This window comes from Balaenoptera ricei, chromosome 2 (genome assembly GCF_028023285.1).
Source record: "Balaenoptera ricei isolate mBalRic1 chromosome 2, mBalRic1.hap2, whole genome shotgun sequence".
In the NCBI taxonomy this organism is placed as follows: Eukaryota; Metazoa; Chordata; class Mammalia; order Artiodactyla; family Balaenopteridae; genus Balaenoptera; species Balaenoptera ricei.
Window position 1 is genome coordinate 139,543,310 of NC_082640.1, and position 27,679 is coordinate 139,570,988.

Genomic DNA, 27,679 nt, shown 5'->3' on the forward strand with positions numbered 1-27,679 from the left:
TCCATTTTATACATATTAGTGTATACCTGTCAATCCCCATCTCCCAATTCATCCCACCACCACTCTCCCCAACCCCCCGCCGCTTTCCCCCCTTGGTGTCCATCCGTTTGTTCTCTACATCTGTGTTTCTGTTTCTGCCCTGCAAACCGGTTCATCTGTACCATTTTTCTAGGTTCCACATATATGCGTTAATGTATGGTATTTGTTTTTCTCTTTCTGACTTACTTCACTCTGTATGACAGTCTCTAGATCCATCCACATTTCTACAAATGACCCAATTTCGTTCCTTTTTATGGCTGAATAATATTCCATTGTATATATGTACCACACCTTCTTTATCCATTCGTCTGTCAAGGGGGACTTAAGTTGTTTCCATGTCCTGGCTGTTGTAAATAGTGCTGCAATGAACATTGGGGTGCCTTTGTCTTTTTGAATGATGGTTTTCTCTGGGTATATGCCCAGTAGTGGGATTGCTGGGTCATATGGTAGTTCTATTTTTAGTTTTTTAAGGAACCTCCATACTGTTCTCCATAATGGCTGTATCAATTTACATTCCCACCAACAGTGCAAGAGGGTTCCCTTTTCTTCACACCCTCTCCAGCATTTGTTGTTTGTAGATTTTCTGATGATGCCCATTCTAACTGGTGTGAGGTGATACCTCATAGTATTTTTGATGTGCATTTCTCTAATAATTAGCAATGTTGAGCAACTTTTCATGTGCTTCTTGGCCATCTGTATGTCTTCTTTGGAGAAATGTCTGTTTACGTCTTCTGCCCATTTTTGGATTGAGTTGTTTGTTTTTTAAATTTTGAGCTGCATGAACTGTTTATATATTTTGGAGATTCATCCTTTGTCCGTTGATTCGTTGGCAAATATTTTCTCCCATTCTGAGGGTTGTCTTGTTTGTAGTTTCCTTTGCTTTGCAAAAGTTTTTAAGTTTCATTAGGTCCCATTTGTTTATTTTTGTTTTTATTTCCATTACTCTAGGAGGTGGAACAAAAAAGATCTTGCTGTGATTTATGTCGAAGAGTGTTCTTCCTATGTTTTCCTCTAAGAGTTTTTATAGTGTCCAGTCTTACATTTAGGTCTGTAATCCATTTTGAGTTTATTTTTGTGTATGGTGTTAGGGAGTGTTCTCATTTCATTCTTTTACATACAGCTGTCCAGTTTTCCCAGCATCACTTATTGAAGAGGCTGTCTTTTCTCCATTGTATATCCTTGCCTCCTTTGTCATAGATTAGTTGACCATGGGTGCGTGGGTTTATCTCTGGGCTTTCTATCGTGTTGCATTGATCTATATTTCTGTTTTTGTGCCAGTACCATATTGTCTTGACTAGTGTAGCTTTGTAGTATAGTCTGAAGTCAGGGAGTCTGATTCCTCCAGCTCCGTTTTTTTCCCTCAAGACTGCTTTGGCTATTCGGGGTCTTTTGTGTCTCCATACAAATTTTAAGATTTTTTGTTCTAGTTCTGTAAAAAATGTCATTGGTAATTTGATAGGGATTGCATTGAATCTGTAGATTGCTTTGGGTAGTATAGTCATTTTCACGGTATTGATTCTTCTAATCCAAGAACATGGTATATCTCTCCATCTGTTTGTATCGTCTTTAATTTCTTTCATCAGTGTCTTATAGTTTTCTGCATACAGGTCTTTTGTCTCCTTAGGTAGGTTTATTCCTAGATATTTTATTCTTTTTGTTGCATTGGTAAATGGGAGTGTTTCCTTAATTTCTCTTTCAGATTTTTCATCATTGGTGTATAGGAATGCAAGAGATTTCTGTGCATTAGTTTTGTATCCTGCAGCTTTACCAGATTCATTGGTTAGCTCTAGTAGTTTTCTGGTGGCATCTTTAGGATTCTCTGTGTATAGTATTATGTCATCTGCAAACAGTGACAGTTTTACTTCTTCTTTTCCAATTTATATTCCTTTTATTTCTTTTTCTTCTCTGATTGCCGTGGCTAGGACTTCCAGAACTATGTTGAATAATAGTAGTGAGAGTGGACATCCTTGTTTTGTTCTTGATCTTAGAGGAAATGCTTTCAGTTTTTCACCATTGAGAATGATGTTTGCTGGGGGTTGGTCGTGTATGGCCTTTATATGTTGAGGTAGGTTCCCTCTATGCCCACTTTCTGGAGAGTTTTATCATAAATGGCTGTTGAATTTTGTCAAAAGCTTTTTCTGCATCTATTGAGATGATCATATGGTTTTTATTCTTCAATTTGTTAATATGGTGTATCACACTGATTGATTTGCGTATATTGAAGAATCCTTGCATCCCTGGGATAAATCCCACTTGCTCATGGTGTATGATCCTTTTAATGTGTTGTTGGATTCTGTTTGCTAGTAGTTTGTTGAGGATTTTTGCATCTATATTCATCCCTAATATTGGTGTGTAATTTTCTTTTTTTGTAGTATCTTTATCTGGTTTTGCTATCAGGGTGGTGGTGGCCTCATAGAATGAGTTTGGGAGTGTTCCTTCCTCTGCAATTTTTTGGAAGAGTTTGAGAAGGATGGGTGTTAACTCTTCTCTAAATGTTCGATAGAATTTACCTGTGAAGCCATCTGGTCCTGGACTTTTGTTTGTTGGAAGATTTTTAATCACAGTTTCAATTTCATTACTTGTGATTGGTCTGTTCATATTTTCTGTTTCTTCCTGGTTCAGTCTTGGAAGGTTATACCTTTCTAAGAATTTGTCCATTTCTCCCAGGTTGTCCATTTTATTGGCATAGAGTTGCTTGTAGTAGTCTCTTAGCATGCTTTGTATTTCTGTGGTGTCTGTTGTAACTTCTCCTTTTTCATCTCTAATTTTATTGATTTGAGTCCTCTTCCTCTTTTTCTTGATGAGTCTGGCTAATAGTTTATCAATTTTGTTTATCTTCTCAAAGAACCAGGTTTTAGTTTTATTGATCTTTGCTATTGTTTTCTTTGTTTCTATTTCATTTATTTCTGCTCTGATCTTTATGATTTCTTTCCTTCTGCTAACTTTGGGTTTTGTTTGTTCTTCTTTCTCTAGTTCCTTTAGGTATAAAGTTAGATTGTTTATGTGAGATTTTTCTTGTTTCTTGAGGTAGGCTTGTATAGCTGTAAACTTCCCTCTTAGAACTGCTTTTGCTGCATCCCATAGGTTTTGGATTGTCATGTTTTCATTGTCATTTGTCTCTAAGTACTTTTTGATTTCCTCTTTGATTTCTTCAGTGATCTCTTGATTATTTAGTAACGTATTGTTTAGCCTCCATATGTTTGTGTTTTTTACGGTTTTTTCCCTGTAATTGATTTCTAATCTCATAGCGTTGTGGTCTGAAAAGATGCTTGATATGATTTCAGTTTTCTTAAATTTACTGAGGCTTGATTTGTGACCCAAGATGTGATCTATCCTGGAGAATGTTCCATGCGCACTTGAGAAGAAAGTGTAATGTGCTGTTTTTGGATGGAATGTCCTATAAATATCAATTAAATCTATCTGGTCTATTGTGTCATTTAAAGCTTCTGTTTCCTTATTTATTTTCATTTTGGATGATCTGTCCGTTGGTGTAAGTGAGGTGTTAAAGTCCCCCACTATTATTGTGTTACTGTCAATTTCCTCTTTTATATCTGTTAGCAGTTGCCTTATGTATTGAGGTGCTCCTATATTGGGTGCATATATATATTTATACTTGTTATATCTTCTTCTTGCATTGATCCCTTGATCATTATGTAGTGTCCTTCCTTGTCTCTTGTAACATTCTTTATTTTAATGTCTATTTTATCTGATATGAGTATTGCTACTCCAGCTTTCTTTTGATTTCTATTTGCATGGAATATCTTTTTCCATCCCCTTACTTTCAGTCTGTATGTGTCCCTAAGTCTGAAGTGGGTCTCTTGTAGACAGCATATATATGGGTCTTGTTTTTGTATCTGTTCAGCAAGCTTGTGTCTTTTGGTTGGAGCATTTAATCCATTCACGTTTAAGGTAATTATCAATATATATGTTCCTATTACCATTTTCTTAATTGTTTTGGGTTTGTTTTTGTAGGTCCTTTTCTTCTCTTGTGTTTCCCACTTATAGAAGTTCCTGTAGCATTTGTTGTAGAGCTGGTTTTGTGGTGCTGAATTCTCTTAGCTTTTGCTTGTCTGTAAAGCTTTTGATTTCTCCATCAAATCTGAATGAGATCCTTACTGGATAGAGTAATCTTGATTGTAGGTTCTTCCCTTTCATTACTTTAAATATGTCATGCCACTCCCTTCTGGCTTTTAGAGTTTCTGCTGAGAAATCAGTTGTTAACCTTATGGGAGTTCCCTTGTATGTTATTTGTCGTTTTTCCCTGTTGCTTTCAATAATTTTTCTTTGTCTTTAATTTTTGCCAGTTTGATTACTATGTGTCTCAGCGTGTTTCTCCTTGGGTTTATCCTGCCTGGGACTCTTTGTGCTTCCTGTACTTGGGTGACTATTTCCTTTCCCATGTTAGGAAAGTTTTCGACTGTAATCTCTTCAGATACTTTCTTGGGTCCTTTCTCTCTCTCTTCTCCTTCTGGGATCCCTATAATGCAAATGTTGTTGCATTTAATGTTGTCCCGGGGGTCTCTTAGGCTGTGTTCAATTCTTTTCATTCTTTTTTCTTTTTTCAGTTCCGCGGCAGTGAATTCCACCATTCTGTCTTCCAGGTCACTTATCCATTCTTCTGCCTCAGTTATTCTGCTATTGATTCCTTCTAGTGTATTTTTCATTTCAGTTATTGTATTGTTTATCTCTGTTTGTTCTTTAATTCTTCTAGGTGTTTGTTCTTTAATTCTTCTAAGTCTTTGTTCAACATTTCTTGCATCTTCTCGATCTTTGCCTCCATTCTTTTTCCGAGGTCCTGGATCATCTTCACTATCATTATTCTGAATTCTTTTTCTGGAAGGTTACCTATCTCCACTTCATTTAGTTGTCTTTCTGGGGTTTTATCTTGTTCCTTCATCTGGTACATAACCCTCTGCCTTTTCATCTTGTCTTTCTGTGAACGTCGTTTTTGATCCACAGGCTGTAGGATTGTAGTTCTTGCTTCTGCTGTCTGCCCTGTGGTGGATGAGGCTATCTAAGAGGCTTGTGCAAGTTTCCTGATGGGAGGGACTGGTGGTGGGTAGAGCTGGCTGTTTGTTGCTCTGGTGGGCAGAGCTCAGTAAAACTTTAATCCGTGCGCCTGCTGATGGGTGGGGCTGGCTTACCGCCCTGTTGGTTGTTTGGCCTGAGGCTACCCAACACTGGAGCCTACCTGAGCTCTTTGGTGGGGCTAATGGCGGACTCTGGGAGGACTGATGCCAAGTAGTACTTCCCAGAACTTCTGCTACCAGTGTCCTTGTCCTCACAGTGAGACAGAGCCACCCCCCACCTCTGCAGGAGGCTCTCCAACACTAGAAGGTACGTCTGGTTCAGTCTCCTAAGGGGTCACTGCTCCTTCCCTTGGGTCCCGATGCACACACTACTTTGTGTGTGCCCTCCTAGAGTGGAGTTTCTGTTTCCCCCAGTCCTGTCAAAGTCCTGTAATCAAATCCCGCTTCCCTTTAAGGTCTGATTGTCTAGGAATTCCTCCTCCCATTACCAGACCCCCAGGTTGTGAAGCCTGATGTGGGGCTCAGAACGTTCACTCCATTGGGTGGACTTCTGTGGTATAATTGTTCTCCAGTTTGTGAGTCACGCACCCAGCAGTTATGGGATTTGATTTTATTGTGATTGCGCGCCTCGTACCATCTCATTGCAGCTTCTCCTTTGTCTTTGGATGTGAGGTATCTTTTTTGGTGAGTTCCAGTTTATTCCTGTCGATGATTGTTCAGCAGTTAGTTGTGATTCCAGTGCTCTCCCAGGAGGAAGTGAGGGCACGTCCTTCTACTCCACCATCTTGAACCTGTTCTAGTAAAGGGAAATTAAAGATTTTTTGAAATGATTGCACATCATATATTTAAAGGTGAGACATTAAATACAGTTGCCTGATTTCTCTTTAGAACTTTGTAATTTTTAAATTGCAATAAAGAATGCTCTGAAGCTTGAATAAAATAGTGCTAATGTTTTATGGAAGTGCATCTACCATATGTCCTCCTGCAGGAAGTTTTACTTACATGTGGACTTTGGAGAAGAAACCTAATTTAGCATGAGAATATCTGCAGTTCATTCTTTCATTCAACAATCATTTATGTGCCAGGCAGTTTGCTAGAAATTCAGTGATGAACAATGCATGGACCTGTCCTCTAGAAGTTAGAGCCTGGTTGATGAGGGGAGACAGACAAACAAATGAACAGTTATACCATGTGACAAGTGAAATACTACCTATTAAAAACTCTGCTATTGCAATTTTTAACAAGAAATTTTCTTTTGTCTCTCCAGAATTCTTGCTGGATGGTAACCTTTGATAAACATAAAAGGCCAACCTTTGTTTTTACTTAGTATCCTTTAAAATTATAGTCTATTTCCAAATCACCGTGACTTCCTACATTTTAATTCTAAGGTCTGGTTTAAACTTTTTGAAGCCATGGATTTAGCCAGTTTACCTAATGTATTGTTTCACTTTTGTTTATGCTCTGTGTCATGCAGTGAAGGGTTTGAGGTGATGTATTACTTAACAAGTAAGGCACTTTAATGAACATGTAGATTCATTAAAATTTTTTTAAATTAGCATTTTTTAATGATATGAATTACATACAATAAAAATAAAGTTCACAAATGTTAAGTAGATAATTTGATGACTTTTGACAAATGTATATAATCATGTAACCAGTGTCACAATCAAGATAAAGATCATTTTTGTCCTGCCAAAAAGTTTTTTACAGCCATCTTTTAGCCTCTCCCCCACCACCACTTCCTCTCTTCTCTGTCTTTTCCCCTTACCTCCCCATCCCTGACAACTACTCATCTTTAGTTTTGCCTTTTATATAATTTCATATAAATGGAATCATATGGCATCTAGTTTTTTCTTCCTTGCTTTTATATCTGACTTCTTTCACTTAGCAAAATGCTTTTCAGATTCATCCATTTTGTTGCATGTATCAGTAGTTCCTTTTTATTGCTGGGTATTATTCAGTTGTTACAATATGTTTATTCATTCATCTGTTATTAATGGATATTTGGATTGTTTCCAGTTTGGACCTGTTATGAATGAAGTTACTATGAACATTCATGTGTAAGTCTTTGGTGACATATCTTTTCATTTCTCTAGGGCAAATACCTAAGAATGAGATACCTGAGTTACGTGATAAATGAATTTAATTTTATGAGAAATTGTCAAATTGTTTTCCAAGGTGACTGTATCATTTAACATTCCCACCAGCAGTGTCTAAGAGTTCTAGTTGCTCCAAATTCTCAGCAAGACTTGGTATTCAGTCTTTTTAATTTTAACCATTCTTGTGAGTGTGTAGTGGTATCTCACTGTGGTTTTTGTTTACACTTTCCTAATGACTAATAATGTGGAGTATCTTTTCAAATCCTCATTTGCCCTTTGTCTATCTTCTTTGGAGAAGTGGCTATTTAAATCTTCCGGCCATATTTTTAAGAGAATTGTTTTCTGTTAGTTATAAGAGCTACTTATGTATTCTGGATTTAAGTCTTTAATCAGAGAAGTGTTTTAAAAATAGTTTTCTCAGTCTGAGGGTTGCCTTGTCATTTTTATGTGATTTTCAAAGAGCAGAATTTTTAATTATAAAGAAGTTCAATTTATTTTTTAATGTGTCATGGTTTTATGTGCCCTAAGAAACCCAAGATCACAGAGATCTTCTTCTAGAAGTTTCTGTAAGTTTTATAGTTTTAGCTTTTACATTTGGATCTGTAATCCTTTCAAAGTAATTTTTATATATGCATTGAGGTCGTTTTTTTCCTTAAGGATATCTAATTATTCCAGCACCACTTATTGAGAGTTCATTCTCTCGCTGAATTGCCTTGGCGCCTTTGTCAAAAATCAAATGACTTTTTATGTATGGCTCAATTTCTGGACTATTTGTCCTATTCCATTGATCTATATGTCCTATTCCATTGATCTATATGTCCGTCTCTAGGCCAATATTATACTGTTTTGATTACTGTTCGTATGCTTTTAATAAGGCTGACAGTCAGCTAGTAAGTCCTCCAACTTTGAATGTGAGTAGTGAGAGCAGACATCCTTGCCTTGTTTCCAATATTAGGGGAAAACCATTCAATCTTTCACCATTAAGTATAATATTAGCTGTAGGCTTTTCATAAACTGTCATGACTTCTTACACTCTTGGAGCAAATAATTTCCACATTGTAGACATATTAATTCAATTGGAAGATGTTTTCGAAAGACTCTTTAGAGGGAATTTCAGGATTTTATCTCCTGAATTTCCTGAGACTTTTACTGAAGTTGCAAAGCCAATAGATAACTTACAATTTTCCAAGTCTTATATCTGAAAACGAATTCTCATCCAGCTTTCCCTAGAAAGCCCATGACTAGGACCAACACCATGTTTTCTTAATTCACTCTTCCAAATGAGAAAGTCATGAAGGGAAAGAGGTACTTCTCTCCTAATGACTTTTTGAACGCTTAAATAGTTTTGCCTCTGGATCTAAGATGAAATGATTCCAAGGCAATTGTTGGCAAAATACAGCCTTTTTTTGGTAGGGTTAAGGGAGTAAAATGGCAATGATGCACTATTGGTTTTACACAACTGTCCCGTCAGGAGTGATGGCTGAGACCTTGGAATAGGCTGCTCATCTGGTTTCTCCAGGATAAAAGTCTATAGGTCAGCCTCAGAACTAGTTGCCTTTCCAGCATGATTAGAGCCATATAAAAAAATCAGTCCTGAGCAGAGGTAGGGTGGTTTCTGTTTTTTGTTTGTTTGATTGGTTTGCTTGTTTGTTTTTAACTCTAACCTTCAAGGCTGAGCTGTGGTTCCATTTTTCATGGAGGATTAACCCTGTTAGTGTAGGGCAAGGTGTAATTCTGATTTCCTTCCTCCACACCCTTTAAAAACCAGACTTGAAATCTTTCTCACAGCATTAGAGGATGATTACTGTAAGAAGGAATGCTCTCTTTTGGCAATATGCAGGGGGAATGCACAGCACAGAACCAGAAAATCCAATGAACAGGTAGGTCAAATGGGCTATTTAGTGACTTACTCTATTGGGTTTTGTTGACTTCACACACCAAGGAGCCCAGAGGTTCACTGTTAAGTGGCTTTTATTTCTATTCCCTTTGGAATATGTGGGTAATAATTGAGTAGACCTTGGTTTTTATCTTATTTCAAAACCCTAGTTGAGAAGAGTTCCAGAAATAAGGCCTGTGTATTAGTATATGGGAAATAGAATGTTAGTACATAGGTAAGTACCACTGGAAAATCAGATTTCACACTTGATAGAACTGGCAAATTCATGGTAGTTGTCTTCCAGAAGCTAAGGGAATTCAACACTGGATGGCAGGTAGAGGAGAGCCAGCTTCTGATTGATGATTCCCTTGGGAAAAACCTAAGACCGCAGCCCTGGCTCCCAGTGGAGTTCCCCATAGCAATCTTAACAGTCTTGGATTCATGTTTCTCCAGAATGACACAAGCCACTTCTCTCTCCTTAGAGTAGATTGGCTAATAATTTGATGATGCCCCAGAGGAATGGGGTGGGGGGGGGGTGGGGGGGAGGAAGTGGGTGGCAAGATGTTTTTAAAGTTTAGATTGTTAGTCTCTGGTTAATGGTAACTGAAAGCTTTGTTAGGAATGAGTGTCTTTTAATGTGTTGGAGATGTATCCCTGCATGACAATAGCAATGATAAATATTTTGTAAAGCTATAATAAAGAAGTCCTACATATATCTAAAAAAGACAAAAACTAATTCAAAAAGATACATGCACCCCAATGTTCATAGCAGCGCTATTTACAATAGCCAAGACATGGAAGCAACCTATAAGCATCCACTGACAGATGAATGGATAAAGAAGATGTGGTATACACACACACACACACACACACACGTACATACACACACAATGGAATATTACTCAGCCATAAAAAAGAATGAGATAATGCCTTTTCCAGCAACATGGATGGACCTAGAGATTATCATACTAAGTGAGGTAAGTCAGACAGAGAAAGACAAATATCATATAATATCAATTATATGTGGAATCTAAAAAAAATGGTAAAAATAACTTATTTACAAAGTAGAAACAGATTCACAGACAGAGAAAACGAAACCATGGTTACCGAAGGGGAAAGGGGAGGGATAAATTAGGAGTTTGGGATTAATAGATACACACTACTATATATAAAATGGATAAACAACAAGGATTTACTATATAGCAACGAGAAGTATATTCAATATCTTATAACAACCTATACTGGAAAAGAATCTGAAAAAGAATATATATATATAAATAACTGAATCGCTTTGCTGTACACCTGCAACTATCACAAAATGGTAAATCAACTATATGTACTTCAGTTTAAAAAAAAGAAGCCATATATAAAACAAACATTTATCATTTCCCTTAAGGATTTTTCAAACTGTAAATCAGAGTTCTAAGGAGGGTTTTTAATGATTAAAATAATCATTATTTTTCTCTGATTTTTTAAATTGGTATTTTCAGACGTCTTTTATACTTATGTGACAGTTTTGTTTCTAACTTACATATTCACAGCCAAACCCCTAAAGGAATGTTAAATAAGACTTTTGTAGCATTATAAAGCCCCGTTAGAATGTCCAGAGGAATCTTTTACTTGGAAGTCTGTAGACTGTGCTTTTGATCTTTTACTGTAGAGGGTGCCTGGCCCTGTGAGTCTCACTGCACACCATTCTGCACGTTTGACACATGCACAGTATGTGTACGTGTGTGAGGGTGTGTCCAGGTAATGCTGCTTATTTGGGTGTGTCCGGTTAAAACAATTTCAGCCCATAATTTATATGTATAAGTGTAAAAATTGGATTCTTAGCATTTCAAAGTCTTTTTCTGGCTTCATAAACTTTATTTTTACGTATAATTCTACAACTATTAGGATAAAAGGCAGGTTTTACTAGCATTTGGGTATGTTTACTTTAGTGAATCATTTTAACATGTTTCTTAACTTTCTACTTAAATATATGAAATATGAACTCTGAAAAGAGACTAGTTTAAATTGTTTTCTACGCATGGGAGTTTTTGAATAGAACTTAGAGAAGAAAAATTCTGGAAGGAAAACACACCAGCTGCCTAAAACTACCTGGTATCATCTTGGCCCAGTCATTCTTTCTAAGTGTCAGTTTCTTAACCTATAAAATTAAGGATTTGGACTGAACCATCTTGAAGATCTGATTCAGTGGTAAGGTTTTCATTTGATTGTACTTTATTGCATTATTTTTTCATTTAGTAGTAGATAGAAACCCATGCATAATCCACTGTCGACTTAAAGGAAAACACACAACATGAGAGTTGTGAGTTTAAGTTTTATTCAGTTAAGTTTTATTCTCACTGGGGACTATATAGCCCAGGAAACAGCCACTCTAGCTCTGAGTTAAATGCTCCGAAGAGGTAGGCGAGGAGCCAGTATGTATATGAATTTTGGGGCTAGGAAATACAGGTAGTCAAGCATACATCTTGGTAAAAGATTACTACTAATCACAAAGAACAGATATCACAAGTTAATGATTCTAGTGCTTTTCTATGTATGGGAAGATGCAAGAAGCTGGGGTCTTTGAAATTCTTCCTGAGATTTGCATCTAACTATCTAGGAGCTTGTTTGTCTAAAGCACAGAATGCCTCATCCTGTTTTTTCATCCTGAATTCCTTTCAAGATGCATTGTTGGTTAGTGACTACGTGGTTTGTGACTTAACCCTTGTATAACTGGCTGTTACATGTCTTTTTAAAGTTTAATCAGTAGTATGTGATTATTCACAGCATTTTAACATCAGTACCTCTGACTTCAACTTTTCTAAATCGCGAAATACACACATAGAATGTCTATGTGCATTTTAGAATAGAATTGCGAAATACACACATAGAATGTCTATGTGCATTTTAAACAGTAATAGTTATAAAAGAACACCATTGTATTTACCACGAAGCTTAAGAAAAAGACTATTTCTGTAGCACCTTTGAAGTCCCTGACCCTTTCCTGAAGACATTCCCTACCTCAGCCTCCCCCGCCCCTCAGTACCACTATTACAATTTTGAGGTTAATTGTTCGTTTCCCTTTCTTTATAGTCTCACCGCATATATATGTATCCTTAAATGAATCATTGTTTGGTTGCCCGTTTCTGAACTTGTTATTCATAGAAAAGAATCATAGCGTATATAGTCTTCTGCAACTTGACTTTTTTTGTTCAACACTGTTTTTGAAATTCATACTTGTTCATGTGTAGCTGTAGTTCATTAATGTTCGGTGCTGAATTGTGTTAATGTACCGTACTTTATTTACCTATTCTACTGCCAGTGGACTTTTGCATCTCCAGCTTGTATGTTTATTTCATTCTTGTTATTAAGAACCATTTCATGACATGTAAAATCCTTTTGCAGTGTTATAAGAAAGCTAGCAGCTTCCCAAACGCTTAATTCAATCTTTAAAGAGCTCCATATATTACCACCAGATAATGAGAATTTCACAGCAAAATTATTATCTAGAAAGCTGCAGTTCTGTGTCAGAGGGAATTGAATGCAACTCCCATGAATGAAGGAATCAGAGATTTCATTGTGGAAATTAGAAGCAGATGCTTCTAAGTTGGAGGATTTTCCCTGAGAACAGCACTTTTTGTTGGCGATGTCATGCTAGAAATCCATCTTGGTTGAAAGGAATTTTTGCCCTGGTTGCTAAACCGATATGACTTTTGAATACAGATGGCTATGAAAAAATGAAGTTTCAGTGGTTTAAAATTTATGAATTTTTACCATTGCCTTTGTTCTTCTTGTTGGTTGCTTACCTAGCATCTGCCTTCATCTCCCAACTTCCCATGTTTTTGTTTTGATGTCCATGTACTTCAGGGGAAGTTGATCCCACCTCGAGCTCTGGAGGTGGGCCCTGGGAGGCTTCAGCTCATCTAACTATTCCATGCTCCTGCCCAGTGATAGGGGGCTTGTAGCCTAAGACATCCAGTCAGAGTGAGTATGAGTACTCTTGTTTGCCTCTACATTCTGGTTGATTTGACTGCTCTGAGAGATGCCAGCCCTGAAGTGGAGTGATTCCAAGGTGCCAGGAAGAAACTTGGTCCTGGATGACGTGTTAAACTACTACATCAAACCAGCCACAGGCTTACCCATCCTACTTCTAGGCTTCCAGTTACTTTAATTTTTATAAATTCCCCTTATGTCATTTAACTAGTTTAACTATCAGTAGTTAACACTTATATAGTATCTACCATATGCCTTATAACTCCCTTTAAAGTAGATACAGTTATTATTTCCATTCTAAAGATATGGAAGCTGAGATGTAGCGAGGTGAAGGGACTTGTCCAAGGTCATACAGCTAGTAAATAGTCAAAGAGTCCAACCCAGGCAGTGTGGCTTCAGAGTCCAAGTTCAATTTGGATATCTTGGGTACTTGCAACTTAGTGCATCCCAACCGATGTATCTTTATATATGTTTGCTTAACCTGATACACATGGAGAAAGTTGGCTTAACCTGATACACATGGAGACTTTCCTAAAAACTGTACTTTGTTGACAGTATTGACATTACGTTTGTCCACTAAATTTAAAGACAAGAAAAAAGGTGCCCTCTTTCACCTATAAATAACATACAGAAAATATTCAGGAAGCTGTGACCAATACTGACTCCCATTGCTGGGGTGAGGGGAGTGCTTCTTAAAGAACCTAATTTTAATCTTAATTTTTAGGGAATTCATTCACATTTCTGGTGACTTTCTAAATAATTTAGTCAACATACCTTACTGGGTGCCTGTTACAGACCCAGTACTACTCCAGGCATTAGAAACATAGAGATGCTGGCAGAGCCTATCCTTGAGGAGGTTCCAGTGCTCTTTGGGGAGACAGACTTGCCAACAAGTACAAAGGTGATAAAAGTGCAGGAGAAACGCCCCTCAGCTGCCTACTGATGTGGAGACGTGCTTCACAGACCAGTGTCTTGAGTTTTCCAGGGAGAATGAAGATTCTTTGCTTTTGTTCTTTTGGAGGTGGGTGGAATAATAGGCAAGGGAGGATATTATAGGCAGAGGAAACACCATGGTCAAAAGCATGGAAATATGAGAGCAAGACTTGTTCAGGGAACCATAAGGAAAAGAATTTCAGTAATATATAAAACGTGAGTTGGAGGATGGCCACACTGAGGAAGGAGGGGACCTGATGGTGAAAGATTGCTGTGCCTCAGAGTTCAGATGCTATCCTGTGGAGGTGCTGTAGCCCTGAAGAATGTGAGCTGGGGTGTGATATGCAAGATCGGATGTACAGTTTAATGAGGTCACCCTGGCAGCATTGCGGGGGTGGTAGATTTAAACAATGAGACAAGACAGAACATTTAGAAATCCAAGTGAGAACACAATGAGGAGGTATGGCAGGGGAGAAAGCCACTAGAATGATAGACTAGACAGAAGGAAGGGTTTTTTTTTTTCCTTACTAAGGTTATTTTTTAAATGTATATATAGCAACTAAATCTATCCCAACCTTTCAACCATTGAGGATCACTTGTTATCCTTCTCTCCCACCTTCCTTGGCTTTAGATTTGGAAAAATTGTCTATCAAAATAAATTTAAGTCATTTGTTTTCACTTTTTTAATCTGGCAGGTAAAACTAATTGTGCTATGAAAATAAGCACTTAAAAATGACTTTAAAGTTACCTAAGTGAATGCTCTTTTAACTTCCCTTGAGATATCACCATGGGTACATATGCCAATTTTATTAGACTTTTTGAAATATTTAAAATAACTCTAAAGATTCCCATTGCTTCTTTTATGAACTTCAGGAGGGAAGCCATTGTAATTGTTGATTAAAAGAATTATGCTTATAACTGTTCTGTTTAGGGAGAGTATACCAGAATGGTGCTTTGCAGAAATATGTTTTTAACCTCAAGCGTTTAAAAAAAAAAAAGTGGTGGTTTTATTTCCCCAGGTATCACTGTTATCATTACCCTTTGCTTTGCCTCTATAATTGAGTGAATAAAGTGAGTATGGTCATAGAAAATAATGTCAAAGAAGGGGAAAATTCAAAGGTCTGGGAGTCAGATTACCACAGTGTGCAAAACCATTGCCAGAGCTAGAGGAGGTGATTGGTTGCATTAACTTAGAACACAACTTTGAAAAAAACGACCCACTGTATGATGTCCTAATGAGCCGGAAGCCTCTCAGGGTACTGAAGAAAGTGCCTTAAGATGCAGGGGAGCTCCAAGACCTGATGTCATCCATCTGGCCTTTGCTGGGGCGGGGGGTGCGCAGGCCTCTCTCCTGCCTCCCCTCCCGGGGCCTTAACTGTGTTGCTTTCCACCCTTGCAGTTCTTCCTTCTTCTCCCAACTGCATACAAGTCATTCCTTTCCCTCCATGAAATTGGCCTGAATGCTGCACTCCGCTCAGGTCTCAGTCTTTTCTCAAATCCCACAACCATTATGTTACCGCGCAGTTTAGCATTTAACTTAAAATACAATTGTATTACTTTCTATTGTTTCTACTGTTAATTTCAGCTCTTCAGAGAGATTATAAGGTCTCTAAGGGCCAGAATTTAGAAATGGTATGAGAGACAAAAAGTAGTAAACTTTGGGCTTCTCTGGTGGCGCAGTGGTTGAGAATCTGCCTGCCAATGCAGGGGACACGGGTTCGAGCCCTGGTCTGGGAAGATCCCACATGCCACGGAGCAACTGGGCCCGTGAGCCACAATTACTGAGCCTGCGCGTCTGGAGCCTGTGCTCCGCAACAAGAGAGGCCGCGATGGTGAGAGGCCCGCGCACCGCGATGAAGAGTGGTCCCCACTTGCCGCAACTAGAGAAAGCCCTCGCACAGAAACGAAGACTCAACACAGTCATAAATAAATAAATAAATAAATAAAAGAACGTGAATTTCTTTAAAAAAAAAAAAAAGTAGTAAACTTTAACAAAGTGTTATAGTACTCAAATGCCAGTTGGCTTATGATTGTTCACGGACTAACAGAATACTTGCAATCTTTTTCTTTCTTTTTTTTCTCCCTACCTCTTAGATTTAGAGGCTTTCTTTACTTCTTTATTCCTGCAAGTTCTGTTCGAAAAACATATAGTGAAACAGGGTAATTTTTGCCTGTAGTGGGTATTTGTGATTTGGTGGGAATGTGCTCAGTAAATGGTGTTTTTTATTATTGATGTTATTTTTGATATAAAATAATTCACTAATCCATTGCTGTTGTTAGACTATTTAGATTTTCTTTTTCCGGTTTTTACTCTGATGGATAATGGTTCCTTAAGTACATTTGATCAAAAGTGTGGTGCTCTGTTTGAATTATTTCCTTCTTATACATTTCCCAAGGTTGGCTTACTGGGTCGAAAGGTATGAACATTTTTAGGCTTCCTACTAGAGTCATGTTGGTCACAGTGATTTACAATGCTAACTACAGCTTATGAGTACATCCATTTCACTCATTTTTCTCCTTATTGCAATACAAAGCTTCCTTGCCTATCTTTCTTATATTCTCCCTTGTCTATAGCCAAGGACTAGCCATATAATTTTATTCATTAGAGTATGATAAACATTACTTGGCACCAGTTCAAGTCCACTTTAATTGGAAGGTTCTTTCCATTCCCAGCCTCAAGGTGCAGCAAATCTCATTGGTTAAATACAAAAATGAAATAATTTATTAGCTACTAACAGGAGAAAAATACTATGTCTTGCAAAACTCAAGATATGATTAATGACAGAATAGATAGATTAGAACCAACACATATTACCAAAAAGCAGTTCCTCCACTTGCTTTCCATGATAGGAAGTCAGTAACATTACCTAGTAGTAAATGAGTAACCCAATTAATAATCTTCCCAACAATTCCATTTCAGAGGTGAGAAAAATGGACAGAAGGAAGTGAAGAGACTTGCCCAAGGGCATCCAAGTGGCAGGTGTCAGAGCTGGCATCCAAATCAGAGCAGTCAGGCTCCAGAGTCCAAGCTTAAGCAGCACATTATATTGCCTCTTTCCTAACTTAACTTTCCATTGATTCAATAGCTACATTTCACGTGTAGTTATCACTTGTATTATATGTACATATTTACATACATACGCTATTTATGTAAAAATATATATGTATACTTACATATTTACATATATTTACATATCTGCAAACTTTTCATACAATAACTATATATTATAATAACTGCATTTCAAGTGACATACACAGCTACTTATGTAGTGTGTGTAGTGTAATAATGTTACAGTCAGGTTAAGGTCCATACTAGATTGCATTTGGTAATTAGCTTAATGATTTTCCCTTTACCAATTTTTGCAAAATTGCTACAACTATACTATAAACTGACCAATTCCGAAATTATATATCAACGATGCTTTCTAGCTATTTTGTTTGCAGAAAAAGCATTTTTTTGCAGCTACTGTAATTTATTATAAGTGGAAAACATAATAAAAGCATATTCAGCACAATTCTGTAAAAACACATAGTGGTCTTTAATAAGAGAGGATTATTCACCCACAAATTAGTATTCCAGATGAGATATTCTCTTGTTGCTGAAATTTACTGTTATGAATTAACTTGCCCTGTATACTTTGTTTGCCTTGAATGAATTTATGCATTATACCCATAAATCACTTGCTGTATGTAATGATCTTAGAGAATGATGGTATCTGACCGGCAACTCAACCACCTAAACTTTTCATCTACTCAGATTTTTTTCCTGCCTCTCAGGTCTTCTCTGCTAATGGTGAATATTCATCATAGAGAATATTCTCCTTTGTTTTAGAATCAAGAAAAGCTTTAAAACTTAGGGCAATGTTTTTTTCAAGTAAATATTGATGTGGGTAGCCAGTGATAGTAGGCATTCAGTGAATTAATGAATGAATGTATCAAGCAGTATATCAGCTTGTTTGGATGGGCTGTATTCAGAAAGACTCATTCAGTTGCAAGTGGCAGAATTAGCTGAAAAGAATGAATAATTTATTCACTCACATATGGAAATTCCTAGGGGTAGTTTCTGGCTTCAGACACAGCTGGTTGTAGCAGCTCAAATGATGTAACGAGGATGCTTTCTGAGCTTCTCTTTCATCTGTGATGTCTTCCTACTTCACGAAAGTTCTTACCATGTAAAGATGATTGCCAGCAGCTCCAGGCTCATATCATTCTCACAAATAGCAATCCAGAGAGGAGCAGCCCTCTCCATTTGTATACTTTTTTATGGAGGAATTCTGGCCTTGCTTGAGTTCTATGTTCTTCCTTTAGACCAAGCACTGTGACTGAAGATGACGTACCCTGTTTGGCCAGCCTTGAGTCACATCCCTACCCTTCCAGGTAGAGTATACACTGTGATTGATAGCTCCACTAGAAATATCTGGGATGGGAGAGGGACACTCCCCAGTGGAGAAATGGTACCAAGCAGATGAAAACAGATGTTTTTTTACATTCCATCCTTTGGTCAACAAGCACACACATTTGAACCTATACACTCATACATACTTTCTCTTTTTCAATACGTAAAATTTCAGAGGAATTACCACCTTATATAATACAGCTGTCCTATTTACAACCAACAGTAGACTTAACTTCTCCACCCCAAATAGACATCCAAAGTTTAGCCCTGATGCTGCCTCTGGCTCTAAACTCTAGATCTCTAGGTGATATGTATTTTTGTCAATCAGTTGTAGATGTGTCTTCTCATGAGCTGGCAACTCATGACTGTTATTTTAACGAGCATTCCCCCAACAACCTGATATCTAGTACTTTATGTCCATTGTCTCATTTAATCTGACCAATAATCCTAGTAGGCCAGTAGTACATATTTTACAGATGAAGACTCAGGCTCACAGATTAGGTTCCTTGCCCGAGTTCATACAGCTTTTATTGTAGAATCTAGGCAGGATTCAGGTTTGTCTGATTGGGGAGGTTAAGTCTATCTTCTTAATCAGTATTCTGTCCATATTGTCTCTAAACGTCTGATGTTCAACCGTATGGGAGGTGATCTTCAGCTTTTCAGTCCCTCCTTTATCTACTAGAACAATAGTTAGAGGTGGGAAAGAGACAGCAACAAAAGAGTCTGATGTTCTTTCCAGAGGGTTTGGCTCCAGATAGCTGATAGATGTCAGCTACTTTCTTTTTTCGATAAAACAGTAACTGCAAAAGAGGCCATAAAATGTTCAATTTACTTACTCTTTTTTAAAAATATATATATATTTATTTATTTATTTAGTTTTGGCTGTGTTGGGTCTTCGTTGCTGTGCGGGCTTTCTCTAGTTGCGGCGAGTGGGGGGCCACTCTTTGTTGCGGTGCGTGGGATTCTCATTGTCGTGGCTTCTCTTGTTGCGGAGCACGGGCTCTAGGCGTGCAGGATTCAGTAGTTGTGGCACGCGGGCTCAGTAGTTGTGGCTCACGGGCTCTAGAGTGCAGGGTCAGTAGCTGTGACGCACGGGCTTAGTTGCTCCGTGGCATGTGGGATTTTCCTGGGCCAGGGATCGAACCCATGTCCCCTGCATTGGCAGGCGGATTTTTAACCACTGTGCCACCAGGGAAGCCGTACTTACTCTTAAAATTATATGAGGAAAATAATTCTGTGAATCCAAAATGAACCTTGTAAGCAAATGACTCTTACTTAAGAAAGAAAATATTCTCGTAATACAGAGAGCATACAGACAATTTGAAAATCAGGTATCACTTGTTTCCAGGTCAGTTTTTATATTTCTCGATACTGGGATCAAAATATAGGACTCGCCAGCAACAAGTAACTGGTAATAATGAAAGTCTGCTTACATGAGAAGTTTGGCAATATACTCCATTAAAAATTGAAGTTTCAAGAAGGCTAAACTTCAAAGTGGTTCTGAAGCTAGAGGCCATTAGACATTCAAGACGTTGAAAAATTTGACTTCAAGGTTAAATCCAGATTTCTGAGTTTGGAACTTAGTTGCTGACCTTTAGTTGGAAGATGTTTATTTGGTAAGAATTATACTACTACTTAAAAAATAGCTGGATGGTAAAAGTAGCCCATAGTGACTCAATAAGGAAACCTGTTCTCAACAATTGGTTCTCAACAATGGGTGATTTTGCGCACAAGTTGACATTTGGCAATGTCTGGTGATATTTTGTGTTGTCACAACTGTGGGGTGGGGGGATTCTCCCTGCATTTAGTGAGTAGAGACTAGAGATGCTGCTGAACATCCTGTAATGCACAGGACAGCCCCTCACTACAATGAGTATTTGGCCCTATAATGTCAATAGTGCCAAGGTTAAGAAACCTTGCTGTATAATCTTCCTTGTCCAAGGACATGTGTGTAGTAAGCCAAACAACCCACTTTTAATGAGCATGTACTATGTGCCTGCCATTGGAGATTAAAAATACACACACACACTCACACACACACATACACACATAGCTAGTGACCCTGCTCTAAGAAGATCTGAATAGAGGAGATAGACAAGAAAAATAACAACTACAAGTTACTGAGTCATCCATGAGGCAGAACTTCAATGGAACATGAACTAGTCCAGGGCCAGCTCAGATTCAAGAGAAGGGGAAACAGATCCTGCCTCTCCATGGGAAGCATGGCAAAGAGTTTTCAGTTTTCTTTAATATATCATAAGTACTAAACATCAGCACTTGGCACATAGTAAGTAAATGTTAGCCATAATTAGTGCTATTATTTTACCTTTTCTGAAGAGTAAGTGAGCCTTGGCATTTACTGTCCCTCTACTTGGAAAACTCTTCCCTGGGATGGATGGATGGATGAAAGGAAATAAGGAAGGAAAGGAGGAAGGGAGGGAGGGAATAAATTACATCCCTCTCTTAGTTCTGGTATCTGCTAAAACATCAACTTGTCAGAGATGCTTCCCCTGGTTACCGTGTATGAAATAGCAGTCCACACTACCACATTATCTTCATCAACTCTCTCACCTACTCTGGGTTTATTTTTCTTCATAGTACATGTCACCATCTACGTTATATTGTCTGTCTCCATTAGAGTGGAATATTTGTTTTGTTCATTGCTGTGTACTCAGCACTTACAACAACACGTGACACATAGTAGGTGTTTAATGCATATATGCTGAATGAATGAATGAATAAGTGAACAACAACAACAAGCCAACCAATTTTACCAAAGGCATTTTGGTATCACTTTTAGGATACCATTCATTAAAAGACCATGTCCTTTTTTTCCAAAATGATCTTAGCTACAGTATTCGTATACCTAATGCTGTCATCTGTTATGTCTTTTCATAAGAAATGCCCATTGGAGTCTGTGTGCTCTTGGGAAGCAGGGACAATGTCATCATCTAAGCGTCTTGGCCCTGTTATATCCCTAACTAGATGGTGAATTCATGGGTATAGGGGCACATCTTCTATTGCTTTTGTGTTCTGCTTTTCACCAAGTAAATACTACAGTGCTGTGTGTATAACTTGAGTTTCATTAATGTGTAGTGATTAAATTAAAAGATAGGGCTGTCTGCAATCCAGTTTTTCAAGATAATGTTTGCCTTATTTTTGTTAGGTAATAGAGATACCTTATTGACTGTTGAAATATGCCTATTAGCCATGCTTGCATTATAGTAATTTTCTTATCAAATTAACCACCTGTTCACTTTTTTTAGGGCGACAATCTCAGAATTGAGAATCCTCCTTTGCCTCCATTCAAAGTGAGACTATACATATTGTATGGGTAGGAAGTTTCTGGTGACCTAGGGTTTTTTTTTTAATAAACTTTTTAACTTTAGAATACGTTTAGATATACAGGAGTTACAAAGATAGCACAGAGTTCCTCTATACCCGACAGGTACCCACTTTCCCTGTTGTTAACCTCTTACATGAGTGTGGAACATTTGTAATGAACCAGCATTGATACATTATAATGAACTAAAGCCCATACTTTTATTCCAGGGTGACCCAGTTTTAAAGGCTACATTCAATAATTTCTAAAAAATGAAAATCAATATTGAATGTCCATACTAGGCGGTAGCTTCCTGATTCTTAAAAGAAATGAAGTAACTTTGTAACCAGCGGGGCTTATCAGGAAGTAAGGAATTTACAATAATGTGGGTTTAAAATTCAAGTGGGGAAATCTTATAGCTTAACATTTTATTTGTAAGTTGGGTGTTTGTAAAGATGGCAGGATGGGGTTTGATCAGTATCTAAGCTGTTTTGTTGTTGTCTGGGAAATATGGTACTATAACATGGTTTGTTCTTCATAGATAATCTATCCCAAGATGATTGAACAGACAAGGGCTGCCCTGGAGTAGGAAATGTGCCCTCCTGGGACTGAGTCGGGATTTAGCTTAGGATACAGAATAAGTAGCCAATGGCTCAGAGGCTAAATTCTACGATTAAAATTGGTTTAAATTTAGTCGAATTCTTTCCCCCAGGACTCTCCAACTTAAGATTAAATCTTATACTGAAGCACATTAGAGATATGGGTAGTTTGCTATTTCAGTGGAACCTTTTAATCAGCTTTAATGCAGGCCTGGGTAAAGTAAAATCTTAATACTATCTCTCTTTCAGGGCTTTTCTAGTTTGCTATCCTCAAAGCAGAAAAAACAGCAATGAAGCAGCACCGCTTCTTAAAGACTCTGCTTTTATTAAATTTTCTTCAATAATCCTCTTCTAGTCTTTTTCTTTTAATACTGCACTATCTGAACCATAAACAAACTAGTAAATAAAAATCATATCCATGAAATTTTAAAATTATTTTAATGAGGCTCTGGAAACATCCCAAAACTCAGAAGGTATTTTTCCCTAGTATATTTTTTAAATTCTAAAAATTAGGTCAGTAGAATTATCCCCCTTTAATTAGTTTAATTAGAAATGGAAAATTATATGAGTAACTCAATTTGAAGTATAGATTTGAATAATTATACTGAGATTATCATTTAAGGGTTTGAATTTAAACAAGTTACATTTAATCATAGCTTATAATTTCTTGAAAAGATTTTAATGTCAGAGAAGAGGCCTAAATGTTAGAATATATCAATTCATAGGGAAAAATTTTGCCATGAAATATAATATTTGACAATGAAATTGTTTCAGAACTGTATTTCTCAGGTGGTATGCCTGAGAATATTATTCTACAGGACCTTAATAGATTTTTCTTGGTGGGAGGGGGGAAATATTCTGAGCCCAAGTAAGTTTGAGAATTATTAAGTTAAATTTAAGAAGTTGCCCTTAGGACTTCTCAGAGCCTTCAGTGCTTTCTGAATTGCTAAGAGAGGGTATACAGGATATCCTGTTTCCTCACCTAGTTACATTTTTTAGGAAAATATTCTGAGTACACAAATTTGACCTGATTTAGGAATTCATACCTTTGAAAATGTTGAGGACTTTTTCTTTTTTAGTTATAGTGATGCTGTGTGCTATATTTCACATATGTTGCTTATCCCTAATTCTGTACCTCAAGATATTTTCCCAGTGTCTCCTATGAAGGTGTTATATCCAACCCTCTGCTCAGCAACTTCTTTCTGTTAGCTAAAGTGTTGTTTCCATATGTGACTGCATATCAGAAATACTTGGGGAGCTTGTTTAAAAGATTAAGACTCCTGGGCCCTGACCCTGGAGATTATGAGTCAGTAGCAATGTCACTGTGCTCAGGATTCTGTATTTATTACAAACACCTAGGTGATTCTGATGCAGCCGACACTGGTCCTTCAATTGGTGCGTCGGAACTGTTAAACTAAAAGTGTGCGTTCTGCAGATGGACGATTGGATTTGGAGTGCAGTTAGTTTGTGGTCACAGAACACGTGGGCTAAGCATCCCATACTGGAGAGAACTATAGCACTGACCTCTGGTGACCCTGTAGGGTGATGTACTGGCTCCAACCTAATGTGAAACAATTGCTATTATGCTTTAAGAAAAGCAGAATACTCCCAAGGGGCTTTTGGTCACCTTCCTAATAAGGAAATACTTACTGTATATGTTTTTACTTAGTTTGAGTAGCTCCCTTGTGGATGGTATTTCATTCATAGTTTAAAAAGAAATACTAGTTTATATTTACTCATGGTGCCATCTAAGAATATGTTCTGTCCCGTCTTCCTGCTGATAACAGATGGACATTGAACCTTAAGCAAATAAGCCTCATGTATGCTTTGATTTATGTCAGCAGTGATAATAGCTCTTCTATTAAAACTGTATGGTTATACTTTCTGCCTGGGAATTCCTACATATCCTACAAATGTAGCTGGAAAGGAACAGTATAAATAATTACTAATGGTTTCACAGACAAATAGTCTTAACATACCTTGGTTGAATCGTGTTATATTAGCAATAATATATGAAACGCTAGACACATTCATTAAAAATAGGAAATATCCACCATTGTTTTAAAATTATTCTTCAAGGTCTTGCCAATGCAACGAGACATGAAGCAGAAATAAAAGTGTGATTATTGAAAATTGGAGATAAAGTCTTCATTACTTGCAAACAAAATTGTATACACTGAAAATCTGAGAGAAGTTAAAAAATAAAATGACATGGTTTAATAAACTGATTACATATGAGAGGTATCCAAAATCCATGGTATAGAAATATAGTTTATACAGTCATGTTATTTCTATGTATTAACTGGTTGGTGAAATAACATATAGAAAAATTAAGTTTGCATTGTCAGGTTAGAGAATCAGAAGAGGGAGCAGCACCATAAAAACTCAGGAAGAAAAAAGTTGGAAGGAGGGCTTAACAACCTCAGTAAGTGTTGTACATAGAGAGATCAATCAAAATGAATCCTGTGGATTCTCATGATGGTCTAGAGATCACTGGCTTCCTGTAGCAAAGCCATGCTGGTGAAGAGAAGGAAGTGGAAGCCAGACCTCAGTGGTTGAAGAAGGAATATAATGTAAGAGCCAGGACATTTATTTGAGTTTGATTGTAATGGAAGAAAAAAAGAAAGAGATTGATAATTTTGTTATTGTTGCAGTTTTGTCATTTTGTTTGTTTATTCCAGAACCCTTCATTTTCTCCCATGTGAGGCTGGAAACTTCTCAAAGGCAGGCTTCTGCTTCTGTGAGCCATGTAGTACACAGTACTGCCTTAAATGTAGAGGGTTTGTGTTTAATTCATGACTGTGAATGAAAGGTTTTTTTTTAATAGTTATTTTATTTATTTATTTTCCTTATTATTATTTTTTTTTGGTTGCGTTGGGTCTTAGTTGCGGCACACGGGATCTTCATTGAGACATTTGGGGTCTTTCATTATGGTGCTCAGCCTTCTCTCTAGTTGTGTCCTGCGGGTTTTTCTCTCTCTAGCTGTGGCACGCCGGCTCCAGGGTGCGTGGGCTCTGTAGTTGAGGCACGCCGGCTCCAGGGCGCGTGGGCTCTGTAGTTTGCGGTACATGAGCTCTCTCGTTGAGGCGTGTGAGTTCAGTAGTTGTGGCGCGCGACTTTAGTTGCCCTGCGGCATATGGAATCTTAGTTCCCTGACCAGGGATTGAACCCGCGTCCCCTGCATTGGAAGGCGGATTCTTTACCACTGGACCCCCAGGGAAGTCCCTGAAAGTTTTAAAACACTTGATAGCGGGCAAAGCACAGAGTACGTTTCTGTGCATTCTCATTGATTAAGCGAGGGAGCCCTCACCGTGAGACGTGCTGTACCTGCGCCAACAAGACTAGCCGTGCTGCTGCTCCTCTCCTCGTCTCTCTCCTCGTCTCTCTCCTCCTCTCTCTCCTCGTCTCTCTCCTCCTCTCTCTCCTCGTCTCTCTCCTCACCAGCCTTACCGCCTTTATTCACAGCCTCCTTCTGGGCTTTTGTTACAGCTATGAAACCCACGTAGTCGAACGTCATGATGCTTCTTCTGTAGGGCGTGTGATGAGGAGCAGAGTTTGGCTTTGGAGTGCTCGGAACCAGAGGAATTGCCGAGGACTCGGAGCCCAGCCCTGATCCCTAGAGAGCCCACAACACAATGAACAAATTGAACTTCCATAACAACAGAGTCATGCAAGACCGCCGGAGTGTGTGTATTTTCCTTCCCAACGATGAATCTCTGAACATCATCATAAATGTGAGTAGATCCCACTTTAGAAATGTGTAAATGATGATGTTTTCCACCAGTGACCACATTCAAATTATGACTTGGCTAAGGATGAAATCATTACAGAATGAGACCATTAATAATGTGGGAGAATTGGGGTGTATTAAAGTGGTCTACACAGGTATAAACTTTGAATTATGGCTTAAGTTCAGCTGCTTTCAGCATGCTCTTGTCTGGTAAAATAAGAGAATTTTGGTTATTATATTATAGAAAAATGAACACTGCTATTTTTAAACCCTTATTGAAATATAATTTTTATGGATATCTGAGTTTGCTTTTTAAATACTTTTGAGTTGTCAACCTACACACATGAAATGGTAATACACAATTGCTAGCTTTTTAACATGCGCTTGATCATTGTTTTAATAGTAACCTGTAGCCTAAGTCTAGCCAATTTCAAGAATAGGCTGTGTATTTGAGTACTAAACTGTTGCTTATGGTTCATGAGTTGGAGTTAACTCTTTTAGTTAACCTGGACATTGAGGAATATGATACTTTTTTTTATTTTTTACTTTTAAAGTTGGCTTATAATTTACTTACAGCGAAGTATAGGAATCTTAAGTGAGCAGCTCAGTGAATTTTTACAAGTGTATACATCCATGTAACCATCATCCAGCTTGAGATATAGTAGATTTCTAGTACCCCAGAAAGATCTTTTGTGATCCCTCCTAGTCAGTAATCTCCACCCAAGGGTAATAACTATTCCCACCTCTATCACCATGGAGTACTTTTCTTGTTTCTGAACTTCATGCAGCTAAAATTATGTGATATGCTCACTTTTATATCTGGGTATATTTTATGTACTCAACATTTGGCCTGTGAAAGTCATCCATTCTATCACATGTGACAGTAATTCCTTTTTCATTATTGTATAATATTTCATTGTATGAATATGCCCAGTTTCTTTTCCTACTATTATTGATGGATATTGGGTTATTTTAAGTTTGGGGCTGTTACAAATGAAACAATTTGGAACGTTTTATGTATATGCACATATGTATACATTTCTGAGCTTATACCCGACAGTGGATTGTGAATCATGAAGTAAACATATGTTTAGCTTTGGTAGAGACTGCCAAACAGTTTTGTGTAACCACAATCATGCCTAGCATTTTTCAACCCCTCTCCCTATTACCAACTTTCATATTCTTTCTTTCACTGATTGTATTCTGATGGAATTAAGGAAAAAATTGCCTTAGTGCATGCCTTGAATTAGTTTTTTTTGCTATATGCGACTATATTTTTAACCCAATTGCTGTATAAAAGAATATTTCTAAATGTTATAATGAAGCTAATGACATTTAAATAGCTCCATTAAAAGTTTAAATAGGAAAAGGTTCTGCTTATTACCATAATTATTTTGGTTTTATTCTGTCAGTCACCACGGTTTCTTGATTTACTAGTGTAACCTTGTTTTTGCTCACAGGAATTGTCTGAGCATCAAACCTGCCTGTTGAATGAACTTTATCAATCTGTTAGGCAGAATTTCTGTTGATTAGCTACATTTCTACTCAGCACACCTGAAGTTGTTTTGGTTTTGTGAAGTGATAGGCTGTTATTTTTGGCAACATTACCTCTCTTTGTCAGTATGGGCACTGTCAGACTATATCAAAGTGTAATTTACATGTATACATGAATAT

General features: G+C 37.6%; 1 protein-coding gene across 3 annotated transcripts in view; it reads left to right on the top strand.

Moving 5' to 3' along the window:
- The window catches only part of FRMD6 (FERM domain containing 6), an 83,970-nt gene that overhangs the window by 18,281 nt on the left and 38,010 nt on the right, over positions 1 to 27,679 (top strand). For 2 of the 3 annotated variants that reach the window (XM_059914228.1, XM_059914231.1), the window contains exon 2: positions 25,765 to 26,009. In XM_059914228.1, the coding sequence (XP_059770211.1) occupies positions 25,911 to 26,009 (99 nt within the window). In that variant the 5' untranslated portion in view covers positions 25,765 to 25,910. The remainder of the gene's footprint in view (positions 1 to 25,764; positions 26,010 to 27,679) is intronic. The other variant, XM_059914230.1, reaches the window with a different exon arrangement.